Source organism: Xylocopa sonorina, chromosome 2, assembly GCF_050948175.1.
Source record: "Xylocopa sonorina isolate GNS202 chromosome 2, iyXylSono1_principal, whole genome shotgun sequence".
Classification (NCBI taxonomy): Eukaryota; Metazoa; Arthropoda; class Insecta; order Hymenoptera; family Apidae; genus Xylocopa; species Xylocopa sonorina.
Window position 1 is genome coordinate 11,201,635 of NC_135194.1, and position 13,216 is coordinate 11,214,850.

General features: G+C 44.0%; 1 protein-coding gene across 1 annotated transcript in view; it reads left to right on the forward strand.

The window, feature by feature from the left end:
- Positions 1 to 1,159: 1,159 nt before the first annotated feature.
- LOC143433390 (terminal nucleotidyltransferase 5C) overlaps positions 1,160 to 13,216 on the forward strand; it is an 86,685-nt gene continuing 74,628 nt past the window's right edge. Inside the window, exon 1 of the mRNA XM_076910740.1 lies at positions 1,160 to 1,353. Within this exon, the coding sequence (XP_076766855.1) occupies positions 1,195 to 1,353 (159 nt within the window). The 5' untranslated portion in view covers positions 1,160 to 1,194. The remainder of the gene's footprint in view (positions 1,354 to 13,216) is intronic.

Below are 13,216 nucleotides of genomic sequence, written 5' to 3' on the forward strand. Positions count from 1 at the left end.
ACGTGATTCATATTGCACGCATGTTTTTGCTGCTTAAATACTTCTCGATAAGGAGATAAGTATTCTGACCATTCTGGTCGAATTTGGTCATTTCGATAGCGATATTACAGAAAACACAATTTAATACCAGTCAAATCGTGAAACAAGATACTTGTTTCTCTTCGTTAATACATGTACGAAGTTATGGAGAGCTCTTTAAAAAAGGTCAAATATTTCAGTATTTTATTAGTCAAATCTCTGTATTATCATTTCAGAACAGAATTACCCTCAGCCTGAACGTATTCGCATTCGCATATCTGATCGGCATTAAAAACCAGTTGCCCAATATTTTGTCCTGTTTACGAGCGCGTTTCCGAGCCGCGTCGATTTAAAATTCAAACTTTTGCCGCGTCCGTTCGATCTGCCAGGGACGCAAAATGGCGTCGGGCGTATCCGCAGGGTTAATAGTTCGATCGTGGCCGGCGGGGCCGTTCGTGGAAATAATCTCGCGGAAAGAAACGTGCCGTGTCGCGTGGTAAGCGTTCGCATTTTCCGCGTGGCTCGATGACGCAGGGAATTATATTTTCGAAACGATGGACGCCGGCAGCTTTCGGGTGATTTCGGGCAGACGTGCGACGTGCCTTGAAGCCGGACGATAGTGGGGATAGTTACGCGGCGCTCGACTTGAGTCGGGTGGGGCGGCATCACGCCGGACGTAGTGGCATGAGATCCTCGCAGTGTCGAATCCCGCCGGTTGTCTCGTTCTTTTCGTAATCGTTCTCGGCTTCCTTGATCGTCGTCGATCCCGAGGGCACGCAAACGGCACCTCCAAGCTCGCGCGCGTGCAATCCGTTCACCCGTTACCTCCGCTCTACGTTCGTACGCGTGATTCTTCGTGTCGGTCGTACGCTCGTTTTCGTTTCACTCCGATCGTCCTCTGCGACCACGTGACACCACCGTTCACCCCTGCGTGCTCTATTACGTTGTAAGTGCGACGGTTTTTCGAGGGTTTCACGGCGTGTAACGAGAACCAATTCCGTGGCAACCGTACGTTTCCCGTGTTCCGGCAAGAGTGACTCGATCGATCATCGCCTATTAACCTAGACGTCGCGTACGGTGTGCTCGACTTCTTACGACTGCCACGCGAGAAGGAGGCCCACGCCGGCGAGAAGAAACGCAGTATCAACCATCGTTCGCGAGGCTCGAGTTTCTATAATGGAGGAAGCGAATCGTAACGTGGAGCAGCAGCGATTACCGGAGCAAGAGGCAGCGGCGGAGATTGGCAATGGGAACTTGACAAAGGACGAGGCGGCGCCGAGGAAGGAGACGACCAGCAGGCCCGTAAATCCTGGCCAGATTCTGCCTCTGATGCAGGTAAGATTACGTAATATCCAACTCGCGTTCGTATGCGGCTCGTGCTCTGCTATTCTGGCGTGTCGTTCGACCGCGACATTATGGTGTGCGGGATCCGCACCTGTGAGCGTGCGCCGGTGTCGTGGATGTCGTTAACCTAAGGAAAAAGGGTTTAAAGCGGAGGCCACCAGCCGGACGATGCATTCGATCGATCGCGTCGAATCATGGGGAACAGGATGGTACGTGAAACGGAGTCGAGCGTAATTACGTGGCCTGTTCTTACGTCAGCGGATGAATGTAAGCCGTAGCGCGAAGTATAACGTTTTTAAATTGCCACGATGCACGATCAGTGGCCGCCACTGGTCTCCGGTAACACGTTTTGCTCCAATGGACGAACGGTGTTCCGTTGAAGCCGCGGATACAGCGGTACGGTCGGTAAGATCGAGAGGTGGTACGCGAACAGCGTTCAATTTATATAGAACTACGCTTATTAAATTAGCATAACGAGTGTCCACGCGTTATCCAGGTTGTTGGCCAATCACTTCTCCGGAATGTATTTAATGCCTGCTCGAAACTTCGCAACGGGCGCTGCTGTTTAACACGTGGTACACAATTTTTTTCTTCCTCTTCTTTCGAACAACACGGTTCGCTGCGCGTTTCCTCGAGACCACGTACGCCTTCGTTTCGTCTGCTTACGCGTCCTCGCGACCTACCCGAGGTGGCTCGTTTCTTTCGAAATGAAAAACAGGCTGGCAAACGTAAATAACATCACGGACGACCGTCGAGCAGCGTCTCGATGCGGGAAGACGACGGTCGCGTTCCGAGAAGTCGATTCGAGTGTACGTATCGTGTTTGCCCGTTTCGCTGGTTTGAGTCCGTAGAACAATGGCGATATTATCCGACTATGAAGCGTGCTTCCTTCCCCGAGCTTTTTAATGCTTCCATGGCCCCATTATGTACAGCCCACACAGCCGTCGTTCTCCCGATCCCATTTCCCTCGGAATGACGTCACTTCGGTCGGCTGTCTCGAATCCGAAGGATCACTTCCGGTGCAATGGCACCGGGTATCGATTGGCCGGCACGCCTGAGAGCAAGATGCGGATCGTGTAGGATGCGACATTGTTCTCCAACGATACCGGGGACACGCAAGGCCTTCCACCACCGCCACGATAAACTCGCTGTATATGCATATAATTATGTGTACCTGGGGACAAATTTTAATGGGATCGCGATACGTCCGTGACATCGGGCGAGTTACAATCCAGTCGTAAAAAGAGGCCGTTATCATGTTAGTTACATGTTTTCGCGTTTAACTCGTGTATGCCACTATCGGTTATTTATGACATTGCAAATAATTTTCCTGGTAATCGACGAATGGAAGCTTGACGATGGGAGATAATATCGCGAATATGTTCTTCTTTCTTTTCCACGGTCTTTTTACTGGTCCGCGGTTGTTCGATTTTGTTGCGAATTGATACGCGACACATGCAAAAAGTATCATGCGATAGATGCCTTCAACGGAAATGTTCAAGTACGATGGTTTCACTGTTACGTATGTATGATTATTGTATACACCCGTACGGACGTATTCTGAATTCTCTTATCTGTCTTAAGTATTATCTGTTGCATAATCAGCGGAATTCGATGTTATAACAAGTTATATTTTAGGTTCGTCCGTTCTTTTTTTTTTTTTTGTTAACATTTAAATAGATACGTTTGACATTAATTTATCGCATTCGTGCAATAGCTATCTTTCAGCTGTCTGATTTTTGTCTCTCGACTTGTCATTTAATTTAAACGTCTCTCTCTTTCGTTTTTTCTACTTTTCTATCCTTTTATGCTATTAATAACTCTCGTTTTTTATTTTCCCGTTGAAAGGTTGCAGTCGCATTCTTTACGGTAAATAGATCGAACGTGAGTTCGGAAAAAAAAATATTGTTATCGTATTATTGAAAGTAAAATCGTAAATCGCGGAGAGTGATATTTTTCTTTATTTTTCGCCAGCTTCGAATGATATACACACCGTAAGCAGAAATAACATTTACAGGAAGTGGGAGAGCGTACTGTTTCGTCACAGCTGTTATCTACGCATAGTAATAGGTGATAACCTTCTTCCAGAAAAGTCGTGCCCTCCAGTACTACTCTATCTCTTCTCGATGTTATTTTCTAGCTGCGAGCAATTTTTCGCCGCGATAACGACACCGTCCGATTATTAATCACTACCACAGTGATTTCCTTAATTGTTCTGAATATTCGAAAACAGCCGAGCAGCGCTGTTTATTGGAGTTAACACGATTGGACTTTAGACCGCGGTGTACAGGGTGTCCCAAGTACGACCAGAACTTTTATACTCGTTTCTTTCTTTTTTTATTTGACATCCATCTATCCATATGTTTCAATCGTGTTAATTGTTCTAATGGATTTGGTTACGGATACAAAGATGAGCATTCAAACAGTCCGACTTTAAATTTCAGGCATTCGTTTAAACGATAGAAAAGTTTCCCAATTTTATGGTATCTCGTTAGTTTGCGTTCTCATATCCAAGTTCAGCTGCCAAGGCATTTAATCTCATATGCTTATCTAAGGCTTAGGCTAAGATTCCGATACGTTTCACTATCGTAAAACTTCCTAATATTTCTTTCCGCTTGCTTCATTTTAGATCTTTTTCGAAAGAATAATTCTAATCGTGGAACAGATATTAATAGACACAAACTATTTTGCAACGTAATCTCCCTGGAACGATAACAACATCGTATGTTGCAGAATTGTTTCTTAATTTTATTGGTGTAGCACTGAGATGTATAAATGGATTCCTCTAGACATTTCAGTTTAATATTTGCACACGTAAGTTGCATATTAAAACTTGTCAATATACATGTGCGTTTAAGTATTTTTTATACGAGACGATACGAGCCACTGTATGTATTTATTCAGACGGAACAGCTGTTGGCATGGCATGATTACTTAACCGTCCATACTTCTCTTGTTCGTCGCTCATTTATTGGCGTTTAATATCACCCGTGAATGTTTCGACCGCTGCGACTCCGCTGAATCGTTGAGTTAATTAACTCCGATATTCTGATGACGCGGTCAGCAGAATTATGTAATATTTTTATTCGGATGTCGTCTATGCGAATACGTTGTTTTTCGCTTCGCGTGTTGTCTCAATGATTCGCCATCACCCGTGAAGATCATTTCACTCCTACACAGTAAACATTATTTAGTTACTTTACGAGGTATCTGATAAAGTCAAACGCAATTTTTTTCTCGTTTATTTGTAAGAGACAGAAGAGGAAATTTGCACATCGTTACTTTTTTTATGCCCGCAGTCGAATAGCGTAGAAAATAATTTCTCGAATCAATTGAACAGATTTCAGGAATTATATCTCCATATTTGTTTGCGTTCGGTGAATTTTTCCACTGATTGCAAGCAACCCCGTTGGATCTGATGTTAGACGCCGTTGAAATTAATCACGCGCTCGGCAATTTGTCTTGAGCGCATTAATTAACGTCCTGTCGCCGACGATCGCGCGCAATCGTTTGTCATCCACCTATTATAAATCGTTCGCCGGTCGCTCAAAGGCCGAATCTTGGACGCATCGTCCTTCCGTCGATCCGCCGCGTGGTATTTAAAATTCTCCGCGGCAGTTGCATACCGGAAACGCACGATTCGGTCCCGATACACGTTCACTCTCGTATATTATAAATTCAAATGGAACGTCCCAGTGAAAGAAAAAAAAGGTGTCACTGTGCTGACCGGAAGCGGGCAAGATCTCCTAGTGAAAGCTTCCTCGGCATTCCTCGCCTGATTGCTATTTAATTTGCCTCCCGCGTATGGTGGTAAGAGCAACCTACGCGTGGCTAACTCTCGATGGTTCGATTGTTCGTCCCTTCTGCGTGTATTCGTTAACACATTATTCTTCTAAGAACTATCGAGGCTTCCAGATGTAGAACGTGTCCTTTCGAAAGAATTTCCCGTGGTATGTATTAGACATAGTTGCCCTGATACGGAATACCTTTTCTTTTCAGAGACTTTAGGTATTTGCAGAACTGCGACGAACATTTCTAGGTACCCTCTGTCCCGACAAGCGACACTGAATTTTCTAATATATAACTTCAACGATGTTTATTGTTTTTACTGCAGGTCCTGGAATTCCAGATTGAACTTGCGGCGATTCCAGTGCGGTGTACTAAAGAATATAATTAGGTGATGCTGATAAGGAATACGTACTCGTCTTATCTCTTTACATGTTCACCAGTTGAAACAAATGAAACGTGTGGCCGACTACATTTATCACCGACGACCAACGACGTCAGGATACTTCGATACTAACGATATTACACGTGTACTTCATATCAGGGCAACTGACCTTATAGCGAGCATAATTCTTCCATAAGGACACTGGAAAAATGGAGCCCGATAGCTTTTGCTTAGCGAAAACTATTTGTGCAAACTGTTCGTTCACTTATACCTATCTCGATAGCGCAATCGTTCCAAGGAACGTAATAGATTTATGACTTACGGCTTAATCATACTTTATTCGCTCTGATACACTCCCGTATCTTAACATCAGAAGTGTACACTGTTTTCAACCGTCCCACCTTCTAACTGAAGAACGTAAAATTCACTCCCCGTCTACAGAATCATCGAGAGCCATCAGTCACGTTTCATCCACGATACACTTGTGTCACTTTTTCTCCCGTTCACCGACCCGTTGACTTTAAGAAACGATCATTTTAATAGGCGCGTATTGCGTCACCGCTCGATCCAGCCATCACTTTGTTCTTACGTTGGAAAACCTTTTTTTCCATTCTTCTTTCTCCCCTTTCCCTTCTTCCTTTCTTTTTTCATTTCTAAATCGCCCACGTGCATGCATTCTTCGATACGGTCGCCCGTCGACATCGATAACCGGACTGATCTTTAAATAGAATAACGTTTTGTCACCGTCATCGAGGGGGTCGGTGATCGTACGTGAAAGTAACGAGAATGAAGAAAAGGTTAAGCGAAAGGTAGAACGACTTTGGTGTACCTAAACGCGCGGCTCGCCGCCGTTGCGAATTCAACGGGCTTTAAATGGAGTTCAGCCTTATCAAGTGTCGTGGTTCGTTGGCATAATTCAACGTCACAGCTTCCTCGTCACTCCTCTTTTGGTCTTTTGATACGTCCCGCTGGGTGATCCTTGACGGATGTATCGAAACTCTGATTGTCGTCATTAGTTTGAATCTTTTATCCGTCAGAGTGGACAGTGGAGAACCGTCTTGTATAGGAGTATTCGACGATCCTTAATAATATATACAAGCAGCCCTTTTATTTCTAAATTACACGCACAGTAAAATAGTACACACAGCGGTGTGTAAATATCTTTTCTAGCCACTGTACATTATGCAAGTACACTTATAAAGCCTTAAACGAGGTCAGACTGTTTGATCGCGATTGCAATCTTAAATTGTCGACGGTAATTTCGACGTCGACATTCAAAATGTAATTCCGAATGTAACGAAATGTTATTCTACACTGTCTGACTGAACTTTACTCGCTCTGGGACACCTTGCGCACATACGCGCGCTCGTGCGGCTAAAAAAAGTTTCTTATCCTGAAGGCTAATTTTACATCCCAGCGCAGCAATTGTACTGGGACAGATAAGTAGCCGTATTGTACTTCCATTCGAAGCAGGTTTTATCCTCGACAGGTACTTGGGAATACTTTAAACTCGACTCGCGTCTATGCCTGATTCTATTCTGTCGCTGGTGTATTCAGTTCTGAACGAGGGGCGTTTGTAAAACACCCCTTTAACCATCGGACGCGCAGCACGGCCTGCGCTCCATGTTTACGACCGCTAAATTTCGATTTTACTACGTAGGCGTAATTAAAGTCAGTCTGTCGGGTTTCAGCAAGCTGGATAGTAAATTAATACATCGAACGGCGGAAGAGTGCGAGTCTATGTCAAGGGTTAAACGTTCGGTACGATGACCTTACGATAGCCACGCGAATCCCTCTGCTCATCCAATCAAATATCAGAGAAAGTAACTTTGAATAGGCAGGATCAGTCTGAGAATTTGAATCAGTTTTAAGAGTACAATCATCGTTCTGACGTTTATTAAATTTTTTATTAATACTTAAGCAAACGCGTTCATTCGTTTTTATAATTTATTTGAAGGTGCATAATACTTTCGTTCCTTCCTAAGCTTCTACCTGAAACACACCCCGTATACCTATAAAATCCTGCTGGATTCAGTCCCACGGTTAATTAAGTCGCGATTCTAAGATCGAACCAAGCGAAGATCGCCTGGCGAACGATTTGCTTATCCTCGGTGACAGTCATGAGAACGACGATCTGCTTTCTAATTGCATCCTTTTAAGGAGGACACCGGCCCAATCGTTGCTTTCGTGGCTTCGTTAAACCTTTTATGCCTGGGACAGGAGAAAAAAGAATTGAAGAGACTCGACAATTTTTTACGACAGTCTCTCGAACGAGAACTTTGGGCCCGTAGTTGCCAAACGCGTTGCAACGGCTCTCCAGTTAGCCACGATGGTAGTAGATACGATCGTTACTCGTCAGACAGCCTTCGCTACGCAGTGATGCTGCTGTATAATTGTCAGTTTAGAACGAAAGTTGTCAATTGTACAATGAAAAGAAAAGAAAGGAATAATTGTAAATTCCCGATGTGAAAACATAGATATCTGTCTATTTACATTTGAATTTAGGAACAAGAAGAATTGATAGCGACAAGTAGTTGTCATGGCACGTATTTAGTGTTGGACTCGTTACGAAACCGGCTAATGGGCCAATTGTACAATTGGGCAGTTAAGAAACTCCTATTTATTTAACGTTGCTATTAACTACCCATTGTTGTCATTAACTATTATCGTTTTCGTGATGCCATCTGGATACAGCGCGTACGTATAACCAGGATCAAGATATAAATGTAGATTCGTGGATCCTTAAGTTTCTGTCGCTCGTCAATGGTTAGAGCACTTCGCAATCGTGTCGTTAATCGTGGCTGCGTGGCCGTTTTTCACGATGGAATCAGTGTCGTAGAACGATGCCACTCGCCGTGGCCATTGGCGAAAATAGACACACTCGCGGTCAAACGTACGAACCCGATCTCTCTGTGGAATAGCGCGCTAGTTAAGGTCAGGATATTTGTGGACAGGGATGAAAGTGGTGCTGCTCTGGTCTAATCGCGAAGACGAACCACCAGGTCGCCTCGTGACCTATTAATCGTGTTAGTAGGTAAAATTAGCATGATTTTTGCGACCAGAACTACCAACAAACCTTTCCTTTCCATCCAATTTTCTTGCTCTGTACGTCTCGATTTTTCTAAATCATTTTTTACGGTGGATAATATTTTTATCGAATAATTTCATGATCTACGAAAGAAAGTTTGACCATTCTGCTGTTATACGTGTGTGAAGGGGATCTCGTAATTGCTTAAGTAAAATCATCGACGAATAAATAACTGAATAGGCAGCGTCGCAAATAAATTTTGTTTTGTACGCAGAATAACCTTCTTGGGCAATTCACTGTCGATAAAAATCTGTTCTGCGATTGAATGTTAATTCACGTGGGATCGTTGTATAAAAACGTAGGTTCGTCGCGTTGTGCTCGTCCTGGTTCTTTCTCGTAAGCGTACAGAAACGCAACGGTTGTAGATGGCAGATAGTCGTAAGCAAAAAAGCAATTTAACCTGCCGTTTGTACGTTAACGATTTCGTGTTACATAATTAATAGACGGTTTACGTACCACGAAACACGGCTATCGAGTTATCGCGCAAGGTAAGCACGATAACCTCATTAATCGGTCGTTGCATTTTTATTATGCCGGAAACGTGCTATCTAACATTCAAATTTGCGGGCTCGTTATCTGGTCGCGTACCGTTTTATTAGTTCCGTAAAAACTTTAGTGCCACGACAGGGAGCAGGTTTTTCTTGCGAAAAATGCGAATCTCTGGAGATAACGCTTGAGCTGTCCTTGAGACTGACGTAATTTTCATAACTTCTTAACAAAATAAGTATTACGAAATGGACAGCGATTTTATCGACATTATACTTGGCGAAGGTTTCTCCTTTTGTACAGAGAATTAATCTAATGTGAAACGGAAGTGCCAGATTACTTTTAATTCCAGAAATAGAAATTAGTGTTTGCAATGATCTTTTTGTAAGAAATCATGTGTTTGAACGTATACGCTTAGATTATCGATTTAAGTATGAATGGAAATCGAATCGTTGGGAAACATTGGCGTAGTAACTGTTGACTCGTGACCCCTTTCATTGACAACATCGATCAAACTTCTGCAGGTTATCGCCTTCACGATGTGTCTGCGATAAAAATCACGTGGCCGTTTCAGTTGGGACCTTTGGACGATTTCAATAGAAATAGACGATACATTATCAGCTGATGCTCTGTTCGTTGCTACGATTTCTCGATAGGACGTTCACTTTTTCAGCATCTTTCGAAATACGTTCAGCATCGCAACTAGATCGGTATTTTCTCGTTTTTTTCGAAACAGAATAGCGCAAACGCGTTGCTCGCGATGTGAAAGGTACGAGATGTACTTGGCAGAAAATTAATGTATCGCTTTTCCCCGTTCACGTACCGACCAACGCGCCGAGTAGAATCGTCCCGTAAATTGCTGTCTTCCGCATTGTCGAAGATGGCGTTCGGACGGCGCTGGCGAAAGTTTTTCCAATCTCCGCGGCGTCGAATGTGTTCAGGACCATGTAAAATCGGTTGAGCCGATCACAAAGGACGCGATAAATTTCGCAGCCGACTTATAAGCATGGGAACAGACCAGAAAGGTGCGCCAACCTGTGATATGCAAAGCGGTCGCAGGAGCTCCTGACTTGTACCTCTCCAACGAACTTCGATACACCGAAATCGGGTCTTCTAGAAATTCGAAGAAATTCTAACATCGATTGGCATGTTTGTAGGGTGTTTCGAGATAATCCAAGACTACTTTAGTTCACTTTCACCCCGCTTGCTTGGCTACGTACTTCCTTAAAACAGCCACATTTTACTTTACTAAAAATCATTGTATATAGGCAAAAGTAATGGGCGAATGCATTCGTTGAATTTCTAGGAAACGTAAGTAGAATCGAACGGACCATTTCTAGATAGAGACATTTGCCACGTTTGAAAACATTCGCCAGTTCTTTTCCATTTTACGCAATCGTCGTGTTCCCTTGCGATCACGGTATTACAAACAATACCAGAACAAGAAGTACGCAGTTAATATCACTGTGCGATAAAAACCGAGCATTCACCGCGTGGCAATTAACTAATACACGTACTCTCGAAAAATGACTAACACGCATCGTACTAGCCTCGAGGAGCCTTCTCACGAGCGCCGCGCAAACTCTAATTACGGATCATCTGAAACAGCTCGCCAGACGATGCTGCGTAGAACAGGTTGAAATTCAACCTCGCCAGGTCAGATATTGTTCCCTGTGGAGGTCGAGATTTCTCACTCTACCGCTTAAATTAGAGGCACAGTTAAATTTCTGTTTGCCTCTTCGTTTAATCGTCGTGAACGTGACGTGTTTTGTTAGTCGCGAGACACATCTTCTGGGGAGTGATCGTTTAAACGCACCCTATGGCGTTTACCCCTGCTGGCCAGCGCGGATGCTGCGGACACGGGAGCAACGACCCATCGATCCCGCAGGAGTGCCCGCACCGTTGTAACTGGCGCACAATTCCGATCGTATCGACTCGTAGAGACGTTTAAGGGAGTCTGTTCGCGGGTCAGCCACTCCAGTTGCCCAACGGAGGATAATTCGAATCGTAATGAGAGGAAGAAGGGGGTAGTTAACGATGGAAATATTATACATTAAATGGTTGCATGCTCGTGTACCAAGAGAAGGTAAAAGTGCCAGTTCTGACGAAATTTTTCACGCTTGCTTAAAGTATACGTGCGCACATTACGTGTCCGTAGATTGAAGTTTGGATTCCCTTTGGTCGAAAGGTAGATTGCACGGTGTGTAATACCGTTGTTTTTCACTGGCGCGCGTGATGAAACTAATAGAGAAACAGCGATTGAAATTCGACGATAATCGGCGCGAGCGTATTTTTAACGTTAGAAATCCGGGGAAATAGTATTAACACAGTTAATTTCAGGATTTCCATTTGTGTACACGGGGATAGTTTCTTATTCATAGCTTCGAGGAGGGTACGTGATTTATAATCGTTGAATCAGGTTTTCGTAATTTTAATCATACGCCGTAAAAGCGTCTGGGCAGCGGGGAGGCCATTTCGTAGCCGAACACATAGAAATGAAATGTTTCTACCATTACGGTAGTCATAACTGCGCGCAATATACCGTTAATAACGTACCAACGAGGAAAAATGTCGATTTTTATCCGCGCGAAAGAAATTACAGGTGAATAAGAAAGTGTGCAAGTCGAACAAGTGTGCGATTCTTTTTTTCTTTTCTTTTTTTTTCTTTTTCTTCTTTACGATCACTTTGCCTGGCAAATTGCAGGCAAATCGTCGGATAGGTTACGGCGGCGCGTTAACGCGTAACCAGCATACGGATTTCATGGGAATATTGGATAATAATTGGTTTACTTATCCAGTAAAACACATTGCTGCCGATACGAGTCATTCGATACCCTGGAAACGCGTACGTCGAACGTGGCTCGCAGTAATAAACCGGGGTGAAAGCGCGTGATATTAATTACATCGTGGGGGGTACAATTTCTTTTTTTTCCTCTGCAACATTTTCGCGTCTCTCCGCGCTGCTTTGTGTTGCGGTTCGCCTTTTCGCAATGCGACTCGTGGGCAAGTATTATACAGTTATCCTGTTGCACGGAAGTAATGTTGCAACGAGGAACGATCGCGCGTTTCAAATAATACACCACGCGTCTCCTATGGCGCCAGTCGTGTCTCGCACCGCCCTTACCTACAATGCGCCGCGTTCAAATTGCCTCCGTATATAGAGTTGCCTCTGTATGCAGAGCTCTATGCATTTTTTATTTTTTCGAATACTCTCAGATATCTACGAGCAAGATCGTTCATTGCAAGAAGAAGAAAAGATCATCGAATCGTTGATGAAAGTTGAAAATTAGATCGGTTAAGGATCGAGACAGAGCTCGCTGAAAAGATACACTGAAACGATGAAGCGATCTTTTTCAGTAAGGTCAATAATAGACGTAGCTTATATTACAGAAACGAGATCATTCTACCGAGTCTTCTCCTTGAGTAGATCTAGTGTAAATCGAAATTCATGAATAGAAAGATTCGATACTCCGTTTTATGCGTGGAAACGAGCGGGCAGTGCGTTACAGTTAGACGAACAGGATACACCTGGTACTTGTACCTAGACGCGTACTCGCACAGGATGCCATAAACTTCGCGATGTTTTTATCGCGCGCGATTTCCATTATAAGACCCGACCGTCAACGTCGAGCGTTTCTGATAATGTACGCCACGTGCGATTTCATTTAAATAACAGGGCCGGACGTTTTCGTGCAGCGTCCTGTTGATAACCAGTTTCGCAAATCGCCAGTCGGGGAGCAAATTGACCCTCTTCGCGGCCGCTTTGTGCCAGAAAAAATGTCGCTCCACATTTTCGACTTCCTTTTTAACGTACAACGACCTCTTGTCACCCCTCCATTTCCACCACCCAGCCAGCCAAACGCACTTTCTCGATTTTTCAACTCCATTCTCTCGAGAGCGAAGCCTTCGTCTTCTAAACGAAGCGATCTTATTCCTCTCTTGCGATTTTTGTTAGATATAGCGTGACGAAGGCACAAATTCGAGTGAATCGCTTTCCATCTCGTTCACCTGCGTCTCTGCAAAGGGATCAACAATTTCAATCGGTACGCAACCGTTCATCAGCTCTGTAAACATTGTCTTTCCTCTGGTTCGTTGTTTCCCACCACTGT